Below are 21371 nucleotides of genomic sequence, written 5' to 3'. Positions count from 1 at the left end.
TAGGAAATAATTTAGGTCGTGCGGGCCACACACTGTTTCTGTCAGACAATATTTTTTCTCCCCGTCCTTTGAAAATGTAAAAACCATTCTTTGCCACCGGCAATACAAAAACGGTCCGCGGGCCCTCCACCCTCCGCTGGTAAATGCCCAAGGTTGATTGGGATTTTCCTGTATCGTGTGCTGTTAACCTGTAGGTCCGTTTGGCTATCTCTGCCTGCTCAGAATTCCCTGTGCCTGTGAGACTGCAGTGCAGAGGCTCGTCCTTCACCTCACTGACCTGGCAGCCATGGCACACGCGCTCACCCTCTCCCAAGTCCTCTTCCCCGAGGCCTCTGTTTTGCAGCCTTCACCTTTCTGGGAGCTGCAGAGGGCCCCTTGCTTTCAGCCCATTCGTAGAGAAGTGCATCCTGATCTGATCTTTCCCCGCGTCCTCTCTAGCAAGAGATCCTGGTGTACTTGGAGAAGACCTGTGACTGGCTTCCTAAGCCCGACATGACTGCCTCCTGCAAGGAGATCGTGGACTCCTACCTCCCGGTCATCCTGGACATGATTAAAGGGCAGATGGTACGTGGTGAGGAATAGGTCTGCCTTCAAGGCACTTCGGGGGCCCAGGGGAGGTAACAGACCAGATTAGAGGGATTAAAATGGAAAGTCCGTTCACAGATTTGGGTGTTCTCTACAGCTTCTCCTACAATTCTAACATCTGAAATCGCTCTGGCATGGTGGAACAGTCTGCTGTAACTTTCAAGAGTTGGGGAGGGTATAAGAAACGGGAACTGGTAGAATTACTGAAGGAATGTAAACTGGGAAAGCAGAGGTGCCCACTGGATAGCCCATGTCGGATCTTGAACTGTCCCTTTGAACAAGCAGTTCATTTCCTTTCTGGGATTTTATCCTGAGGAGTACATCAGGGAATGTATTTGTGGGTTCCGCTATAAGGATGTTCAACTTTTTTAGTTAATAAATATCTGTTGTACGTCAACCATGTGCCAGAGGTTGTTTCCAGACACGGAGCCAGGTGTGTGGAATTTGAAAAGACCCTAAGAAAGAAGAGATGCTTAAAAAACTGAGAGAGCCACTCTTCCAAGATAGGGCCAAGGTCTTGGCAAGGAAGGTGGGCTTACATCATGCAAGGCCTTTTAGGCCATATTTGAGGGTTGTAAATGCAGCGGGGCGTCCTTGGGGGGTTTCTAGGAGGGGGAGTGCCGTGATCATGGGTACCTTTTCCTAACGGTTTGGTCTTGGTCCCACCGGTTGGGAGTTGCAAGAGGGGAAGCTGGCAGGACAGTCGGGTGCGAGATATGCTGGGGGGCAGTGGGGATGAACAGATGCAGGTTGTGTTTTAAAGGGTAAACGGGCTGGACTTGCTGATGGAGGAGGCGTTAGGAATGTCGCCTGGTTCCTGGTTTGAGCCGCAGGGAGAAGGGTGGTGAGGCCATCTGCTCAGCTGGAGATGGAGGGGAGCGGATTGGGCAGTTTGGTTTGCGATGCCTGTGAGCTGGGTTTGCGTCCATGCGTCCAGCTGGGAGAGAAGGAAGGGGACTAAGTCCAAGGCACCGGGGGGCCTGTTGTGTGTTCCTCTGGGGAAAGGATTTCCATCTGGGCTTCTTTCCCACCAGAGCAACCCCGGGGAGGTGTGCTCCTCTCTCAATCTCTGCGAGTCTCTTCAGAAGCACCTGGCAGAACTGAATCACCAGAAACAGCTCGAGTCCAACAAGATCCCGGAACTGGACGTGGCTGAGGTGGTGGCTCCCTTCATGGCCAACATCCCCCTCCTCCTGTACCCTCAGGATGGCCCCCGCAGTGAGCCCCAGCCGAAGGTAAGGCAGGGAGGGGGCCTGGTCCGGCACCTTTTGTGGTCGGATTAGAGATGAGACAGGAGAGCGGCAGTGTATGTGGGCCATCCTAAAACGGGGGGCGGGGGGGGCGTTTACCCCAGCCAGCCTGCTGATGGTTGTGCCGTGGAGTTTCTGAAGAACCTGGATATTTAAATTAAGTAAACTAAATGAAAAAAACTGGGATTTTTAAAATATGCAGATTCACCCCTACCCCGCTTTCTATTAAGTTTCACTAAACTCAATGCCCAGTCGAGTTTAAAACTGTTGATAAACTGTAAAAGCACATTAGGAACTAACTGTTCAGGGAGTCGCCCCCTCGTGCTGCGGTCGTGAGCCTGTGAGGGAAATTTCTCAGGAATTGGAATCGTCTTAGTTATCCTCGGAGTCTGTGCTGTTTGCAGTCTAACCGCCCCCGTGCCTGCAGGCTGGTGGGGACGTCTGCCAGGACTGCATTCAGATGGTGACGGACATCCAGACTGCTGTGAGGACCAACTCCACGTTTGTCGAGGCCCTGGTAGAGCATGCCAAGGAGCAGTGTGACCGCTTGGGGCCTGGCATGGCCGACATGGTGAGCCTGGTCTCCTCAGGGCCCCGGGGACAGGCGTGGCGGGGGTCCGGGGGGGCGGTGGGGAACCAAGAAGACTTCACTTCCTGGGGTACTGTTTTCCAACTTACTGAGGGCTTTGAGGAAGAGATTGTTCAACTTCGATTTCTTTCTAACTAGAAAGCAGCCAGAATAGGTGGTAGGTATTTAAATACTTGGTTGGTTAATTGCATTTGTATGTGTAACACAACTCTTGGGACAAGATAGTGGAAGGAGACCACTCTTGTGAAGAGTTCTTTTTCTCCCAGTTACCATTTATATAAGAAACAACACTAGGATCACTTGTCACTCTTTTTAAAAGCCTGGCTGTTGTATATGCATAATTCCGAGCATGCTCTCCCCACAGCCAGTAGGCTTGTTGTTCATGGGAAGCCGCGCTGGCAGCTTGCAGGAAGCTCACCTGGGATGCCTTCATAACCTTGGTGAATGTTAGTCCTGCAAGCTCAGAAACTCATTTGAGAGCTCCTTATGGGGCTTCATTTCTTGGACCCTTTCACATCAACCACACTCATGAGATTGGTGTGCAAAGCTAGAATGCTAGCTTACTACCTGATAACGTACCAGCTTCTGCTAGGCTGGGCCCAGTAGGGAAGCTGGTTGTCATGGCTACATGGATCTGCTATCTAGAGCAGCCTTTCTGGATGGGAATGGCTGGCTCTGGGAGCGAAGGGTTCTTCTTCTTTGACTTACTCTCCTGAAAGCCTGGGAATCTTTTAGCCTCATTGAAGTATCTTTGCATATTACTGTGTTAATTGGCTTCTCCAATTTAACATCTTGGAGGGCTCTCCTATTACCCTTGGTGTTCTCCCTGTGAAGGTGCTCCACTTATGACCAGAGCTATTCTCGGAGGGTCTACAGGAAATCCTAGATGTGTATGATGATAGGCAGGTGGGAAATCATTATAATTTGATTCTTCTGCATTTAAATTTTATAATTCTGCCCAAGAATGAGTGAATGGATTTGCAAAGTAATCTCTTGATTCCTAGCAGCTTATCTTACAGCCACACTCACTCTAAATTGCTGTTGAATATTTGCTGTGTGACTTTGGGGCAAATTTGGGCCATAAAGGAGATTGGAGGACTTTTATCTCTAACTACCTTTGGAAAACATTCTCAAAACACCTTTTACAGGAGTTTTTCTATAAGGTATAGAATAGTTAAATTGCCATTTTTTTTTTAATTTTTTTTTTATTTTTCATTTATTTATTTATTTATTTTTAAATTGCCATTTTTATCTCATTACAACTTGCCTAGAGCAGACATGTATGTTTTGGGTTGGAAATGCTGGGGTGTTTGTTTTGTTTTGTTTTGGTATGTGGAGCAATTAATTTCATGAACAACCTGTGTCTCTCTCCCCAGTGCAAGAACTATATCAACCAGTATTCTGAAATTGCTGTCCAAATGATGATGCACATGGTAGGTGGCCGGGAAGCTCCTTGTTAGCGCTTTTCTTCATCTCAAACTTCGTGATTTCCCGGAACTTTGAAAAGCATATCGTTTAGTTTCCCATTTTTACCTTCGAGTACTACATTGGGCCAGAATGAGCCCTTTTTGACCAGCAGACTCTCCACCTGCTGCTCAGTACCTACCTCCCCGTTTTCTTCCCCAGCCTGAACCCCACAACTGCCCGGGTGCCTTTCTGGCGGTTCATTCTCCTGTGCTTGTGTGACCTGGCCATCAGATTTCTAGCGTCTGGCTTTCCCCCTGGACTCGTGGGAATAGTCTATTCTATAGCCAGGCCCGAGTTCTATAGAATAGAATTGCTATGTTGCAGCCTGAGTTCTGTGGAGGGCAGAATCCCGCCTCTTGGAGTTGACCCTGAGCTCTCCAGCAGTGTTAGCTGTCGCTGCTGCATGAGCTCTTAACTCTTTCACTTGCTTCTGCTGTATGCAGGTGGTAGGGGCACCCCCTCATTAGTAGAGATAGAAAGTACCGATCGTGGGAAGTCAGTTAGCCAGTTCCGTGCAGGACAAGTGTGCTCAGCAGGGAGGTGTGAAGCAGCATTTCTTTGGGATCGTTCTCTGGCCTCCTGAGACCGGATCTGCAGGGTTGGGGGGTAGGTTGTACTTTTTCTCCCCGTGGTGCTGACTTCTATGTTGAGGTTGGCCTACAGTCCTTGAGTTTATGCTCTAACCAGGGTTTTTTTTTAATCGCTTTATTGGAACATGGCAATGCCCGTTTTGCACCTCAGCAGCAGAGTTGAGTAGTTGAGACCTTGCGGCTACAAAGCCTAAACAATATACTCTCTGGCCCTGGTCTAAGCACTCAAGGACTCCATCTAGTCACAATAGTTTATTTGGGATTTTTACATCCCACCTGTTCTAAGGCAGCTTACAAAGACATGCAGCTAGAATGGGAAGAAATAAGCCTTTCATGTGACTTAATCAAGTTAATGCTTCCTCATAGCTAACTAAAAAAATATTTTCTCACTGTAAAAATTGTACTACCTAGAAATTCTTTGAAAATATTGATATTCCCCAAATCAAAAACCATTTGGGGTTTTAAAAAATATCAGTGGGGGAAAAAATATCAGTGTGGTCATATTTTATACACTACTTCAAACTTCGTAGTGCATTTCTGATCTAAAATTATTATATTGGTCATTAAATATTCTGTGCAAATGATTTTTAAGTGGCTGCATAATGTTCCACTGTGTGGCTATAACATGGTTTATATAACTAAAATCCCCTATCGCTGGATGTTTAGGTTGTTTCCGGTTAGCCCTTGGGATAAAAAGCATGATGACCATCCTTACATCCAAAGAGAGAAACACATATGTGCACGACCCTGTTCTTTCCCCTTAGTATAGATAAGTAAAGCTGGAATTGCTAAATTGCTGAACCAAAGGGCAAAGCTTTTAATATAGTGTCAACCAGCCTTCCAAGCTGGCCTCTGGCCACCTGGGGGTCGACTGCCACGAGCCCTGGGCAGTGGAGAGTGTGGTTCGGGGGTCCTGACTCCTCGGGTGTGTTTTATAGCACACGCCCCTGATTTGAGCAGCCTTGCTATTTTGTGTTACTCATCACCAGCCTGAGGGGAGGGCCTTGCAGCCATGATGGGGTTAGGCTTCTGAGGATGGAGAGCCCTTCCTAATGGTATTTTCTGGGGACATGCCACCCAGTGTTTGGGGCGTGATTTGGCGTCAGGGACCTAGGGACTGCACACACGAGCTGGACAGCGTGGTCTCTTCCTTGAGGAGGGCCTCGTGTGCACTCAGTAGTAAGAACAAGGTAGGTGGCTGCAAGGGTGGATCCCCTAAACGTCTGGTGATATCCTTACACCTGGTTAACTGCTTAATTGTTGTTATTTTAATTTTTTCTTAACTGTGTGTCCTTTCCTTTCTCTTATTTTCATCTCCGATTTCCTGTTTTTTTGTTCAACAGCAGGATCAGGTATGTGATGGGGAATTTGCTTGTAGTAGTGGTCTGCTGCTTCTTGTAGCTCTTTTGCTCCTCTTTATTGTATGGCATGATCAGCTGTGACAAATACAAGGAAAGATTGCAAAAGGCAGGGTCCCTCTCTGTGAATAGGCTGCACCTTCTGCATCCCTCTCCTGTGATGCAGCACTTGAGGTGTTTGGGGTCTCATCTCCCCTTCAGGGGGCCAGAAAATGAAGCCAGCAGAGCCATACTACTCTGGGCCAACTCAATACCCAGTCGGCTATGTGAGGCCACCAGTGTGATGACTGGGAGCCACAGGTGGCTCTGGAGCTGCCTCTGCTTCTATCAACATAGGCCTGACTTCCAGTGGGACACCTTGTTTCTATCACGACTCAAGAGAGCACTGCATGTCTTTAGTCCTGTTTTTCATAACCCCAGAAATGCTTCTGCTGCATGAATTAATCATTTGCAAATAGTGAGCAGATTGTTCCCGTCTGCTAGATCCAGAGAGTTGGAAACAATCTCTTGATTGTGGCTTCTGCCCCTCTGGGTGATGGGATCCTGTGGGTCCTGGGGCCACGTCAGACAGCTTGAGAACTATGCCGCCCATGGCATAAAGTGGAGCACTGAGCCCTCAGACTGGGTTTACTGAGCCCGTTGCCCTTTGGGGGCCATCCTGAGCATTGCCTCCTGAGCCCTGGAACTAAAGATTTTTCAAAAGTATTTTGAAGTCTACTGGGAGAGGACTTTGGCTGAAATTTCTGAATTTTCCCTAGGCCGCGTCATGGTCTAGTAGAACAAAACTGCTCTGAGACAAAGCGGACACACACCTCCTGAATCTTTGTCTTTTTTCTAAAAAGCTTGCTGTATCTTTGGCTCCATTCTCATTCTCCCCTCCATTCTTAAAAGATGCCAAAGACAGGATATTTAGGATATACTTTCAGACTCTTCCAACATTAATTCATTCTAGAACTTTCTCAATATTAAAACAAGATGAACCATGGCCATGGTCTAGTTCTCTTCCCTTAACAGGTCTCATTTTCAGCAGTCCTGTTTCCGCTGCATTATGGTTTGGTGGTGGGAGGCACATGCCATCAGGCCCAGAACTTGGTTGCATTTGGTTTACAAAGTATACAAAGTATGTATACTTTTCTTGCTGGCCATCCTATAATGAAATGGTTAAGGTGTTCAAACTGTCTGGTTCTCTGTGGTTTGGTGTCTGGTTGGGAAAGGGAATTGATCAATCTGGAGATCTTGTGACTTGAAATGATTCATTAATTTGGGGGACTGAGGTTTCGTGTGTACTGTGTTTGTGCAATTGTGAACGTAGAATGTGGTTTTTAAACAGCCAACATTTCCCCTTAATGCATCATTTTAAATGGTCCTGCCACTGAAAGATCTTTTATTTCTAACACATTTGGCTTTCTGTTAATTTAGGAGCGTAGTAGTTCCTCCTAGAAAGAACACAGAGCTTATTTCTAACTGAGTGAACTGAAAAACAGGTTCTAGAGCAGCCAGTGTCCTTGGAGAAGATGGATCACTTGCTAAAGGTGCTGGGAGCCTCGCTTCCCTGGGACGCTCCCTGGTGGGAGCAGAGACAGTGGCTCTGTCTGATCTCCCTTCAGAACTTGGTGTGGCCTCCTCCCCCACGTGAAACTGATCCATCTGTGTTTGCATGAGCCCCTTTAGTTTAATACGGAATCTTTGGGGGCAGTCGGCCCTTGACATTGGGGCCCGGGTACTTTCCCAGCACCCTGACCTTTGTGTGCAGACGGTGGGACTTAACCAATGGTGGGCGCAGGCCTGCACCTGACTGCTTTTTCTCTGTTCTCTTCAGCAACCCAAGGAGATTTGTGGGCTGGTTGGTTTCTGTGACGAGGTGAAGGAGGTGCCCATGCAGCCCCTGATCCCGGCCAGAGTCATCTCGGAGGACGTTATCCCTGCCCTGGAACTGGTGGAGCCCGTTAAGGTAGCTGGTGTCTTTGTTTCGTACTGACCAAGGCTACATTGAGTACATTTATTTTTCTGATTATACAAGTAAGCCCTAGAGCTCATGGGATCAAGTCTGCATTTTTAGCACACCATTCACGATCATTTTTCAGTGCCTGGCTCCAGCCTAACCTTGTCCGCTGTGCGGTGCTCTCTGGCTTCCCACGCTGTGGCCCTAGTACAAACTTGGTATTCCCAGAACCCCTCGGGGCCTCGTGGGGTGTGCTGCTTCTGCACGTACGGTGTCTGGGTTGTGTCCTCGTACCCTTCCCACGGTGAAGATCCTCCTGCATTCCACAGTCAGTGTGTATTCAGCACTTCCTATGGGTCAGGCTGTGTTTCAGAGATTGAGGCCTAGAACAGCCCACCCACAGTGCTGAGCAAACTTGTCCTTGTGTCCTTAGAGCTTGCAGTCTAGTTCTTATGGGCCCAGGCCACGTGACGTAACATGGCACAGGCATGCACTTCTTGTTCCAGAACTTCCCATGTCACTTGTCCTTTAGCTGTCTCATCTCCCTCCACTGTCTTTTAGCACGTGCAGTGTGTGGACCACAGGAAGGGATAAGGTGTCCGAGTCAGGGGACCCTGCTGGCTGCCCCTCGTCCCCAGTCCAGATGCTCATAGGCCCCACTGACTGGAAGTAATGGCTAGAGAAAATGGAGAGTTATAGCTATACTGTAGTCACTACTTAAATAAAATTAAAATATTAAAAATAATTCACTTCTTTGGTTACACTAGCTACATTTCAAGTCCTCAATGGACACATGTGGCTAGCGGCTGCTGTATTTGACAGCAGAGATGTTTCCGTTGTCACAGACAGTCCTATTCAGCAGTATTGATTTATTAAAGTAGGCTCTAGGGGCGGCCAGATGGCTCAGTTGGTTAGAGTATGATATCTGAACAACCTGCCAGTTCAGTTCCCCCATGGGCCAGTGAGCCGTGCGCCCTGCAACTAAGATTGAAGACAGTGAACTGCCATTGAGCTTCCGGAGGGGCAGCCGGATGGCTCAGTTAGAGCGTGAGCTCTTAACAACAAGGTTGCAGGTTCAATTCCCGCCTGGGATGGTGGGCTGCGCCCCCTGCAACTAAAGACTGAAAACGGCAACTGGACTTGGAGCTGAGCTGCGCCCTCCACAACTAGATTGAAGGACAATGACTTGACTTGGAGCTGATGGGCCCTGGAGAAACACTGTTCCCCAATATTCCCCAGTTAAAACAAACAAACAAAAAAACTCCCCCGGTAGGCTGTAGAAAAGCAATGTGAGGTGTTAATAAGACTTAAACTTGAGCAAACCTGAAATGTGTTTAAAACTGTCTTCTAAATAGTAGATAGTGAATCCTCACTTGCTTCTTGCTTCCCCTCCACCGCCCCAGGATGAACACTGAATGATGAGGTGATTGTAACCAAAGACAACATGACGCGGACAGCTCTTTGGGGAGGTGGTGGGCCATTTTGACTGGTTCTGTCTCTAGAAGCATGAATTCCTGGTTTTCAGGGGGTGGAGTGGTGGGAGGTGGGGATGGTGGAGGATTGGGGAAAGAAAGGGTCTCCCACCTCACAAAAACAGGAAGGACTGCAACTTAGTGAGAGGGAGCCACACGTGGTAATTCAGCAGGAAGTGGCCCTTTGTGACGCTCAGCTGTCCTTGGCCTCTGTGTCCCCTCTCCTTTAGAGAGCAGGACCAAGGGGTGAGGTGAGGGCCTCAGCATTCAGATGTTCTCCTGCTCTCTCCGCAGCAGGACCTGGTCCAGGCGAAGTCCAGCGTGTACTGTGAGTTGTGTGAGTACGTGGTGAAGGAGGTGGTCAAGTTGATTGACAACAACAAGACTGAGGTACGTGGGTTTCCGCGATGCTGCCCTCCGGGCAGAGGGAAGAGTTGCCCTGTCCCTTGAGCCAGAATGGCCTAGCAGGAGAACCCAGCAGAACCAGCGGGCTTGGCCCTTGCTGGGGTAGGACACCAGCCTGGGAGTCCGTACAACCACTTGCCACCAGTGGGTGCCTCTGGGCTGGGGCTGGAGGCGGCCCCTTGGCCCTGCTTTGTAGTTCTAGTGATTTGTGGGAGGAAACAGCATCTTGCTGTTGAATGGTTTCCTGGTCCTGTTAGTACTTTCAGAATCTTTTCCAGTCCTACCCAGCCTCCCATCTTCACACGTGATCCTTTTGGGTTTCAGGAAGAAATCATTCACGCCTTTGATACGATATGCTCCAAGCTGCCCGTGTCCTTGTCCGATGAGTGCCAGGAGGTGGTGGACACTTACGGCAGGTCCATCCTGTCCATCCTCCTGCAGGAGGCGAGCCCTGAGCTGGTGTGCACCATGCTCCACCTCTGTACCTCCCAGCCGCTGCCCGCACTGACAGGTGAGCCCGGTGGGGACAGGCTGGCTGGCCCGCTGGCGTTTGGGACGGCCCTGGAGCACTGAGTCTCTGCTCTCTCGTGTAGTCCAAGTGACTCGGCAGAAGGAGGACGGTGGCTTCTGCGAGGTGTGCAAGAAGCTGGTGGGCTATTTGGATCACAACCTGGAGAAAAACAGCACAAAGCAGGAGATCCTGGCTGCTCTTGAGAAAGGCTGCAGCTTCCTGCCTGACCCTTACCAGAAGGAGGTACGTCCTGGGCTGCTTTCGGCCAGAATCACACCTGCCTGGGGAATGCAGAGGCTGGCCTCTTCATTGATTGTACCCTTGACTGACATTTTGAGAGAAAACCAGCCATTTCTGCCCCTAGGCATTCAGTCCAGGGAGATTTTTCTCATAAGCCATCTGTTGGCTCAAATGGAGACACGGGGCGGTAATAACATGAGCCACTGAGGCCGAGTGTGGGTGGGTAGGGCATCTGGGAAGGGAGGCCGCGGGCTGACAGGCCACTGGGCTGGCAGTGGCAGGAATTCTTATAAAGAGCACGTCCGGCGCCCCTCCTGTTTTGTCCCCTCTCTGCTTGGGTGCATCTAGACCTGGACCCGTGTCCCTTTGCTTCACAGTGTGACCAGTTTGTGAGCCAGTATGAGCCCGTGCTGATCGAGGTCCTGGTGGAGGTGATGGAGCCGACCTTCGTGTGCTCGGTGAGCTCTGCCGGCGCTGTGGGTTCCGGGCAGGGTCACGGGGGCGGAGCGGAGGGGGTTGGTCCCTCGGAGGCTTCCTCTGACAGTTTGGGCCATGGGGCAGAGTCTGTGGGGACGGGGCGTGGGAGAGCCAAGAAGCTAGAGAACCGGGCCTCTAGGTCCCGCCAGTTTACTCAGCAACCCTGATGGTTTTTGAACATGCACATCAGAACTCTGATTCTAGCTGTTTCTAAAAGCTGATAATCTCAGTTTTGAAAAGACTTAGTTGGGCGGATCTAATTCTTCCCTCTTCTTTTGCACTTTCTTCACCGTGTAGAAAATTGGAGCCTGCCCTGCAGCCCGTAAGCCTCTTTTGGGAACAGAGAAGTGTGTCTGGGGCCCGAGCTACTGGTGCCAGAACAGGGACACAGCAACCCTGTGCAATGTGAGTAGCTCCGCAACTGCCCACCTGCCTGGCCAGTGGGCAGCTCGCGTGAGTCCTGATTTGTTAGGAGCCTCAGTGATACGGCCTCTGTACTGTCTTTATGTTAGTGAAAAACCTGAGGCCAAGAGAGGCCATTCATTGGCTGCCCGACCAAGGCAGGGCTAACTCTGTTCTTTGAGGAGTGAAGGGTGGGGGTGGGTGTTCTTCAATCTTTTTGCTTCTGCTTTCTTGCTTTGCCTCCAGTTCCCTTGTGACAGCGTGAGATTTGCACGAGGTCACCTCAGGGATTGCACAAGGGCTGTGGGATTCATTGCCCCAATTCTTGCACAAGTGCTTGTGCCCGTTGGTCATTTTTGTCCTGGTTGGAACCTGGCCTGAATCTTCACCCAAGGCCATGCTGAGTTCTTCTTGAAAGGCCCCGAGAGTTGTCACCTGCCCTGCAGCCCCAGGGTGCTGTGGCACCGTCCTGGCTTGGTGGCCACCTGCTGCTTTTCTGGGTGGGAATGTTTGGAGCAGCTTCTTACTCAATGTTCCTTTGCGCAACTTTCTCTTCCTCGTGACCAGTGGGGCCTGACTGGGCCAGTGTTGGGAGGTTGCATCATTTTGGACCATTGAAGGGAGGGGTGGCGAGGCCCATTTCAGCCGTGTCCAGCTCCTTCCCCCAGCCAGCTCATCCGTACATCCACCCCCAGAGCATGCTCATTGGGGGAACAGGTTTCTGCCACTGTCCTGAGTAAATGTGCTCGTGGGCCCATTTCTCAAGGCCGAGCTGGTATGTAGCTCTGACTTTTGGGTGAGGAGTTCTGCTTTGGGGCCCTCCATGCAGCCTGTCAGCTGAACGCTGGGGCGAAGTGTGTGACTAGAAGAACGGGTCCCGGGCCTACCTGCGCGTGTGCTCTCTGCAGAGTACTCCAGTGGCTTTTACCTGCCGCTCTGGATGCTGGACTGTGAGTCCCCAGCACTCACCACATGCTCCCTGGCTTTAAACGAGACACTGGCCTAGGTCTTCAGTGTCTGACGGAGGACGAGATGAACGCGTCCTATTCTGGGGTGATGTTTGATGCATGAAAGGGCCAGCAGTGGAGTTTGGCATCTGAAGACTAAACCCCGTTTTCTCTCTCCTGTTAGGCTGTCGAGCATTGCAAACGTCACGTGTGGAACTAGAAAGAATGTTCCATCTTGGAGGAACCACAGCGTCTTTTCCTACTTGTATGTCTAGGGGGGACAAACACAGCTCTGTTGACTTTCGGCCCCCCCTTACCCTCACTCCATTTCTTACCTCCCTTACTCTAGCATTGCTGTCAGTGTGGGAGGTGCCTAACCCGCCACTGACATAGCTGCTGCAGTGTCCCTTTTCTTTCTGCTACATGGGTAATGACATACTGTGCTCTGGAGCTCTTTTAGCCTGTCCTTGGTTAGCTGGGGGTTGGGGGTGAGGGGGCTCTGGAGGCTGGCAGGAGCCAGAGCTGCTTGACAGAAGGCTGTCCATCCTCTTTTTTGGGCTTTGTTCTGAGCCCTGATCAGGGCTTGGACACTGGTGGGCTTCTGAGGTCTCTACCTGCCCAACGGAGGGCCCTCCCCTCCCCCGCCGGGGCCTGTTGGCTGCTAAACACAGGCAGTTTTATAGGAAAGGTTAGAGGCTCACAACAATTAGGCTTTTTGAACAATATAGTTCACACTGTAATAGAGATTTTAGAAGCAGCTGTTCAGGAGACCTGGGTGGGGTTCGAGTTTGCTGTCCCTGGGTCCACCTTTGGTCCAGTTTTCCTGTGTCTTTCCTGGTGATGCCTTGTTTTGTGTTCTGTGGGTTTGGGTGGAAGTGGAAAAATGTGCGTGAATGTAACTTGCTAGCTCTGTGTGCAGGTCCCGTGGGCCTGGCTTTTGTGCGTGAGCTTGTGGATAGTGGCGACCCCCTCATGCCTGCTCTGTGCCTGTGTGCTGCTGCCCACCATCGCTCTGGGCAGCCCAGCCCCTCACCACAGGCTTGTTGCGTAGCTGTTCTTTCTGACCTTGACATGAGTGTGGATGACAAACTCCGCCTAAGCCTCTGGCTTCCAAGTAGAGGGTCTGCTGCTCAGGGGCCTGGGTTGCTGCCCTGCCTCTCTCTCGTTTGGCTGAATCTTCTGTCCCACTTCTGGTTGCCAGGAGACAGCAAAATATGTAGTTGCTATTAAACGGACTTAATGATTTTTTGTTTTGCACTAAAGTTTCTGTGATTTAACAATAAAGTCTGTCAGCCAGACCTGAGCCTGAGTTTTTGTTGACCCCTCATCCAGAAGTTTCGTTTCCGATTAGCTCTGAGGCCATGGACCTGTAAGTGCCCGGCAGTTCTGTGCTCCCCCCCCCCCCCTTGGCCAGAGAATGAAAGCAAAATGGGTAAGAAAGTCCATCTGGTCCTCCCTGAGTACCCAGGGCCAGGTGGGGCCCAGAGCTACTGTGCCCTTCACCCACCCCCATTCCCAGCCCCCAAGGCCAGTCACACGGTAGTTTACCAGAGCGAATTGCCAGTTCCTTGTGAGTTGCTTTTCTTTTACAATTCAGACCATTCCAGAAATGTTCAGTGAGTACCAGTTAAACAAACCAAGGGGAAAATATTGAGGGAATAACTTAATTTAAAAAAGGAATACACACGACCACGCTACATTCAAAACCCAAGGGAACATCAGTCATTTCTGTTTGTGAGCCGGGCACATTGGGAAGCGAGTGAAATGGAGAGAACGTGGTTTGTGGATACGATTCACCTTGTCCATGTGGGGAGGCAGGGGTCACTCTCTGCTCCTAGATGTCCAGCCAGGGATGTGGCAGAAAGACGGGGGCTTGAACCAAAGTCAGGGAGGGAGTCAAGGGCAGGCAGGGGCCTGGGACCATGGCGGCGGGCCTGCTTGGCCCCTGGCGGCCTAGCCTGGGCTGAATTAGTCCTTAAACTCCTGGAGTCCCAGTGACGCTCCTTACCTCATCCTTAGACGCTTAACATTTTTGTTTGGTTTTCTTAAAAAAATAACAAATTTTATGAAGTAGAGATCAGATGCTGAATGAGCGTCTGGCAGAAGTGGAATCTGAGCAGCGGATGCGGGCTGCCGCTGCTAGGCCAAGCCAGGGTCTGGGCCGACTGAAGGTCGTGAGCCCAGGACTGGCTGGGGAGGGGCCCACCCCCGTGGTCCTGCCCCTGCCGTGGGAGGGGCTGGGGGCAGGCTGCTCACAGTGAGGCCCCCCCCGCACGTCATAGCTCTGTGATCTCCAGGGGGCTCTCCATGATCACGTCTCGGAGCTTGTGCAGGGGAGTTGATTTGGCGGACTCCGTGCGGGCGTTGCGCTCCAAGGCGCTGGCCTCGGCAGCTGTGAGCGTCTCCAGTGAGCGGCCCAGACCCTTCTGGTCGTCCTCGGGCAGGCTGCTGAGGTCCGTGGTCAGCAGTGTGCCTGTGCTGCTGTGCACCGCGTGGAGCCCGTCAGGCCCCTTCAGCTCTGCTGGCAGCTTGTGGCAGAAGCGCAGGCTGCCCTGGCCTGGGCTGTGCTCCCCGGGCTCCTCCTCCAGCTCCGTCTGGATCAGCTGCAAGAGGCCGGGACCCCCCACTGGCTCAGGGATCCCCACATGCTCAGGGCCATGCAAAAGGGGTGAGCAGGTGGATGGCCCCCGAGTCCCACCTGCCCATTTCCAGCCTACTGCACACAAGGTGCCTGGGGTTCGTGTTGCAGCAGCCTGTCCAACCTTTAAGTGTTCCTCAAACGGGGTGCAGAGGGGAACCATGGATACTTACGGTGCTACAGCGGGGTTCAGGACTAGGGGCTTCCTATGAGGGCCTTCACTTTCATGTTTTCACTATGATAATCTATGAGTGCACCCCCACTCATTGCTCTTTGGCCCTGGCTCCTGTGATGCAATTGTGGTGTCTGAGTTTTTATCAAGTTGGCCTCAAGCAGGGTCAACACAGGGTGAAAGTGTCCAAAGGTGAAGTTGGAGGGGATTAAGAGGGTGTAGTGGAGACTCACAAATGATGCTTTTGGCCTGTGTGGAACTCAGCTTTAGCCTATTCCGGTTGGGAATGTTGGCTCAGCTGGTAATCTAGGTTTTTAGATGAGTCTGACTTTTAAAGTGTTGGCATCACTGCAGGCATACAAATATATATAGACCTTTTTGATCATACAGCCAGTTTCTTTAAATGACATCACCCCTTACAGGTACCTTCTTTAGGGTTCCTCAAATCTGAGAAACAATGCCTCCGTGCCCAGCCCTTCTCTGGGAGAGCCCACTGCGGAGCCCACTGTCTGGCTTCCTGCACCCCCACTCATTGCTCTCTTTGGCAACTGGCTGCTGAGCTCCAAAGACTGAGAAGGATGAGGGCAGCAGGAGAGAGAGCGAGAGAGAGAGTGAGCGAGAGTGCACCCCCAGGGCTGGGGCACGGCACACAGGTCCCTTGCCCGCCCCGCTACCTCGGAGATGGAGGAGTGGCAGGAGGAGGCTTTTTGCACCATCCGCTGTGCAAAGAGCTTTTTGAGCCGCAAATAATCCTCCAGGACCACCTTCAGCAGCGAACCCTGGGGGAGGGAGAGGGTTAACCCCCAACCACAGCCCTCCCCGGCCTGCCCCACCTCGCCCTCACTCCCATAACAACTCCGGTGGGGGTGACGGTGGGGGTGACAGAAGGCCCCTGGGAAACGAGGAGGCACAGGCCTCTAATCCTAGTGCAGAGGATCAGGAGCAGAGCCTGGTGATAGGGCCCGGCGCCAGGGCCACAGTGGGCTGGAGCAGGCCCTGGGTAGGCCGGGTGCCCAGGACTGCCCTGTGGTCTTGCCCCCAGTGGAGGGCAGGTCTAGCTGAGCCTGGAGGGAGAGAGCTGTTTCCCAGGATCACCCTCCTCCGCATCCTCTGGAGGGGGTCCAAGCTCAGCCAGGGCTTTGGGGGCGGGGAGGCCGGTATAGGAGCTTATGGAAAGGGCTCACCTTGATGGGACCCTCCCGAATGATCTGGCCCAGCTTGGCAATGTTGTCGTACTCCTGGATGGCTGCCCGCAAATACCGGTCGTCATCAGGCTTGACTGCTGCTGGTTCACGCCCAAAGGTTCCCTGGGGAGAGGGGACGTGAGCTGGACCCCCCCCCCCCACACACACACACTAGGGGACCACCTCCCAGAGAACCCAGCTCCTTGGCCATGGCCCCGGCTCACGTGGGTGCGGGTGGGGCTGCTCCACAGGTCAGCGATCTCACTCAGGTTCTCCGGTAGGTCGTCCTCATGCTCAGCCTGGGCCGCCAGTTCCAGGTTCCGGCAGAAAGGATCCAGCCACACCGGGTTGGCCCTACAGGTAGGGCGTGGGGTGGGAGGAGGAGGGAGGGCGTGAGGGGGCCGATGCCGTACCAGCTCCCCCGTGTCCGTCCCTTTCCCTGGCTGTAGCGCCTTTCACAGAACTGGGTGGGTGGGGACCATCAGTAGGCCCCTTGCCCGTGGCACCAGTGGGTATGCCCTCCCCCCCAGGAGGCCACTAGAACCAGGACAGGACATGTCAGTCTGGACCAGCTTTGGCGTGGAAGCCTCGCCCTGCACCCACTGACCACAGTCAATGCTCCCCCAGAAGTAGGGGCGCATCGCGTGGGGAGCCCAGCTCAGTGACAGTTTCTGAGCGGAGAGAGGGGTGGCTGGCCCACCAGGGGGCGCCCACACCCCGGGTTTTAGCCGGTCAGCGGTCCATCCCTGGGAGGCAGTGGGGAAGTCACCCCCTGGGGCCTTGGCAGGCCTCCCTGAAGTGCAGCAGGCAGGGCTCGGGGACCCCACTCACCCGTCAAAGGAATACTTGTTGGTGTTGGGCATGTCCATGATGTCAATGAAGCCACGATTCCCTGCAGGGAGCGGTTGGGGCATGGAGGGGAGGGCGCCGCCCGGCTGGGGCCGGGGAGCCTGGGGCTGGTCCAGGGCCTGTGAGGCCTGGGCAAGCGCTCCAGTTCCCCGGCAGCCCCTCCTGTCCTCTTCACCTCCCCACCCATCACAGCCCTCGCTCACCTGCCGAGCCAGCCACTATGGCTTTGAGCTTTCTCTTGTGTCTGGAGAGAAGCAGAGAGAGGAGCTGGTGAGGCAGGCTGGGGCCGGGCTGGCATCTCGGGGCCCTGCCTGCCTTCATATCTGTCCTGAGAGCAGGGCCGGTCAGCCAATCTCAGAGCAGGGGGCTAGGGGTCACTCACACGGTCCTGTAGTACCAGTTCATGAGGATAAAGAGCATGGCAGCCAGGAAAAGGAGGATGGCCAGGACAATGATCGCCATCTGGGGAGACAGGGCCAGGCATGAGCAGGGGAGAGCACCCAGGCTGGTGAGGGGGCAGTGGGGCGGGTGCCACCGGGGTACCTGCAGGGCAGACATATCATCGGGCAGCCGGACGGAGATGGCAGGCTGCACGTCCAGCACATTGTAGTTCCGGAAAAGATTCCGCAGCTGTTCTTTGTTCTCGTCAATCATCTGGATCACTCTGGGCAAGGGGCAGGGGACTCGGCTGCCATCCTCACAACCCCCAGGGCTGTCCCCGCTCAGGCCAGCCTGCCTAGTTCCTGCCTAGGGCCCCTGCAAGCACCCTCCCCCAAGGCCCTCCCAGGTTTGTATCTTACGGGGTTCACCATCCCTTCACACAGGATCCTGTTTGATCCTCAGAGTCAGTGTAGCATTCCCACTTTACAGATGGCGAGAGTGAGGCTCAGAGCGGCAGAGCTCTGCTCATAGCCATAAACTGTTCTCTCTGTTCGCCCTGCCCACCTCTGGGGGATAGCCCCACATAGCAGGCCTGATGGTGTGGTCTGCACCTCCGTTGGTGGGTCCCCTCCCCAGCTGCAGGGCGGGGAAGCCGATGGGCAGTCTGAGCACAGACCCCCACCTACCGGTCCACGTCCAGGATGCGGTTGGTGTCGCGGTTCACCACGTGGATGAGCAGCTCTGTCTGTGCGAAGTTCACCCGACCCTTGTTGTCCACATGGAACTAGGTGAGAATGGGCATCACAGGGTGTGGCAGGTGCAAGGGATTGGTCGGGCTGGGCTACGAACCTGGCCCTGCCTTCCCAATAAACCCATCACTGCTGAATGCGCGCTGAGGACCAAGCACAATGACCATCGTAGCACAGTGTCGGGCACTATTATTAGCTCCATTTTACAGATGAGGAAACTGAGGCCCAGAGACCTGGAGGGACTTTCCCAAGGCCATGCTGTTAGGAAATGATAGATGGGCATATACCCTCTCTCATGCCCCCGACCTCTCCACAATGGCTCGTCCTTCCTTGTGACCTCATCCCCCTTCTCCCTCCACTGCCCCCAGCCCCAAGGTGGGTTCCATGGGCACCTGCACGTCATCACTGTTGACGATGGCACCCGTGATGTTGGAGAGCAGGCGGATGAACTCCTCCTCAAAGCCGCGCACGCGGTCTGGGATCTCATTAATGACGATTTTGACGCGCTGGTCGTCCCGCAGGATGTAAATGCCGATGATGGCCGTGTCGTTGTGGTCTGCCAGATCCCTGGCCACAATGTCCACCACAAAGTAGCCGGGGCTGTAGACCATGAAGAGGTCAAAGGTGCGCAGGATGCCATCCACGCTCCCTGCAGGAAGAGCCCATGGGTGGGGAGCAGCTCAGGGGCCACCTGCTGCCCCAGAATCCCCAGGGAAGCGGGGAGGTTCAGGGCTGCTGACACACTGGGGAGAGACGGAGCGGCCCCACAGCAACTCAGGGCCCAGTTGTCTGCAGAGCCCAGTGGGGGCTCAGCTTGGCTGACGGTGGTCATGAGAGCGTACAGCCCATGCTGTCAGACCTGCACCTCTTTAGAGATTTCTAGTGAACGTGCCTGAGCTTTAACTATTGAAATTCTGCATGTTCAACAAAACCCAGCTGTGGACTGCACTCGCCAATGGGACTCTGGTGTCCCCTGCTGGGTGCTATGGAGCACTTCTGAGCCACCTGTCTGTCTCTCACACGTACTTCAGATTTTGACAGTCACAGGAGAGACGACCCCAGGAGGCCCAGACCAGGCTTCCGTTAGAAGACAGTAGACCTGGGTTTAAAATCTGCCACCTGATTGTCTGCTTCAAGTGGCTGTGTGGATTTTTGCTAAAAGCCAAGTGAGCCAGTTAGCCCCTCTGTGTTTTATTAAAATTAGAGCAGTGGGAGCTCAGAGGATGAAAGGATGGTGTCTGGTGGTGTGCAGGTGTGCAGGATGGTGATTGCAGGAGGTGGCATATAAACTACAGTTTGAAGGATGGGTGGGGGGGAGCATGACCTTCAGGTAGTGCTGAAGGTCAGGATGGTATTCCAGGAAGTGAAGCAAAGGGGTCTAATGCCCAGGGGACGATGGTGTAGAGCAGGCTGAAGGATTGGGGAGCAGTCCAGCATGACTGAGCTGAGCACAGAGCCCGTAAGGTGAGTAGGGCAATGAGGAACCAGAAAGGGGCATTAGGAGAAGAGCTGGTGAAACTTGAATGCCAGGCCAAGGAGTCTGGATGGACTTCTACAGACAGAAGAGCAGGAAAGGGGGTGGGGCTGGAAGTAAGGTAATGGGACACCCACTGGGACCCCTAGAACCTGCCCCAGAGAGGCTCAGCCATCCACACAGGCAAGCACACAAGCAGACGTGCACACCTGTAGGTACCAGTGCGCTCCGAGTTCTGACTCCCCAGTCCCTGATGGGAGGGTCGGGTGCACAAGTGGAAAGAGGTGGATATATGGAAAGGAGAATGGGAAGACGGCTGGCCAGCTAGCTGGCTGGCTGGACAGATGGGTAGGTGGGAGGATGGATGGATAAATAACGGATGGAAGAGGAAATGGGAAGATGGAAGAAGGAAGTGGGCAGGTAGATGCAGGTATAGATAGCGGAATGAACAGTGGATGGCCGGCTGGCTGGCTGAATGGATGAATGGGGAGAGCAGTGAAAGGACTGACGTGGCTGGCTGGCTGGCCACCCACCCCGTGGTGCCCACACAGACCACAGTCCATGCAGTGACAGGTCTTGGAGGCCATCCCTGTGTGACGGGGCCCTACCCATGGTGAAGACCTGGCCCACGTCCTCAGAGTCGTTGGCAAAGGCCCGGAAGTAGTGGATGGCCAGGATGCTGTAGAAAACCAGACTGTTGTTGCCAATGTCTGCATCCAGGGCTAGCACTTGGATCAACTCTGAGCCCATCTTGGCGTCGGTGGCCACTCCTGCAGGAATGGGTGGCGTGTGTAAGTGGCAGGGCAGGGGCCACCCCACACCCCGCGCCCAGGTCCAGCCGCTGCACCTGCAGTGTACTCAGCCTTGGTGAAGCGTGGCGGCTGGTCGTTGATGTCCTCCAGCACGACTCGCACTTCTTGCAGGCTGAGGTCATTGACCAGGTCCAGGTCTGGTGAGGGCCCACGGGGAGGTGTCCAGCTGCGGTTGCTGGACGCCTTGACAATGAAGGAGAAGACAGCTTCACGCTCCCGGTCCAGGTCCCGCAGCACCAGCAGACGCCCGTCGGGCTGAAGTTGGAAGTTCTTCTCTTCGTTCCCGGCTGAAGGTGGGACCATGGCACAGGGTGAGGAGGCAGGGCCAGGGTGGGCATATTGGGGTCATCTCCAGCCCCAGGGTAGGTGGGACACTAGCCCACGAGGCCCCACCTGCGATGAAGTAGTACACGATGGCATTGGGGCCCTCATCTGCATCCACAGCGCCTGTCACGTTGCCCACGAGGGTGCCATGTGGTGAGTGCTCGGGCACTGTCAGCAACTGGTACTGGGGGCTGCCTTTCTGCAGGAGGGAGAGGCATGCCGTCACAGGAGGTTGAGGGAAGGCCCGAGCTGCCAGCTCCTGCCAGGGGGCCTGAGGCAGGACCTTTGTGGTGCTGAGGGAGTTTACTGCCCACATCTCGTGGGGTGAGCAGAACACCTGTAACCTCAAGGGAGCAAAGGCTGGGCCCGGGAGCCCCCAGCTCCGCCCTCAGGGATGTCATCCAGTGACATCCTCTGTGAAGGCAGGGTGGGGCTTGGCATGTTCTCAGAAGTCTCCTGGTACCTGAGTGGCACCTGAGTGGATGTTTGAATAAGGGGTCACACTCTCTTATGTGCACATGAGTGTGCACATAGGCCCACACTCACAGAAAAT

General features: G+C 53.5%; 2 protein-coding genes across 4 annotated transcripts in view; one reads left to right on the top strand and one right to left on the bottom strand.

Moving 5' to 3' along the window:
* Nucleotides 1-13533, top strand: part of PSAP (prosaposin) — a 30497-nt gene extending 16964 nt beyond the window's left edge. Inside the window, exons 4-14 of one of the 2 annotated variants that reach the window (XM_081074829.1) lie at nt 439-564; nt 1620-1820; nt 2263-2406; nt 3801-3857; nt 7659-7790; nt 9551-9643; nt 9983-10169; nt 10252-10412; nt 10787-10867; nt 11184-11291; nt 12420-13533. In XM_081074829.1, the coding sequence (XP_080930955.1) occupies nt 439-564; nt 1620-1820; nt 2263-2406; nt 3801-3857; nt 7659-7790; nt 9551-9643; nt 9983-10169; nt 10252-10412; nt 10787-10867; nt 11184-11291; nt 12420-12455 (1326 nt within the window). In that variant the 3' untranslated portion in view covers nt 12456-13533. Of the gene's footprint in view, nt 1-438; nt 565-1619; nt 1821-2262; nt 2407-3800; nt 3858-7658; nt 7791-9547; nt 9644-9982; nt 10170-10251; nt 10413-10786; nt 10868-11183; nt 11292-12419 lie in introns of both variants that reach the window. The other variant, XM_081074828.1, reaches the window with a different exon arrangement.
* A 267-nt stretch (nt 13534-13800) lies between these two features.
* Nucleotides 13801-21371, bottom strand: part of CDH23 (cadherin related 23) — a 389598-nt gene continuing 382027 nt past the window's right edge. Inside the window, exons 56-68 of one of the 2 annotated variants that reach the window (XM_081074073.1) lie at nt 20888-21017; nt 20530-20781; nt 20291-20452; nt 18601-18857; nt 18146-18243; nt 17622-17742; nt 17461-17540; nt 17282-17322; nt 17061-17121; nt 16454-16583; nt 16230-16352; nt 15720-15824; nt 13801-14838 (exon numbers count right to left, since the gene is read on the bottom strand). In XM_081074073.1, the coding sequence (XP_080930199.1) occupies nt 14512-14838; nt 15720-15824; nt 16230-16352; nt 16454-16583; nt 17061-17121; nt 17282-17322; nt 17461-17540; nt 17622-17742; nt 18146-18243; nt 18601-18857; nt 20291-20452; nt 20530-20781; nt 20888-21017 (1887 nt within the window). In that variant the 3' untranslated portion in view covers nt 13801-14511. The remainder of the gene's footprint in view (nt 14839-15719; nt 15825-16229; nt 16353-16453; nt 16584-17060; nt 17122-17281; nt 17323-17460; nt 17541-17621; nt 17743-18145; nt 18244-18600; nt 18858-20290; nt 20453-20529; nt 20782-20887; nt 21018-21371) is intronic. The other variant, XM_081074072.1, reaches the window with a different exon arrangement.

This window comes from Rhinolophus hipposideros (genome assembly GCF_964194185.1).
Source record: "Rhinolophus hipposideros genome assembly, chromosome: 15".
In the NCBI taxonomy this organism is placed as follows: Eukaryota; Metazoa; Chordata; class Mammalia; order Chiroptera; family Rhinolophidae; genus Rhinolophus; species Rhinolophus hipposideros.
This window is presented reverse-complemented; position numbering and strand designations above follow the sequence as displayed.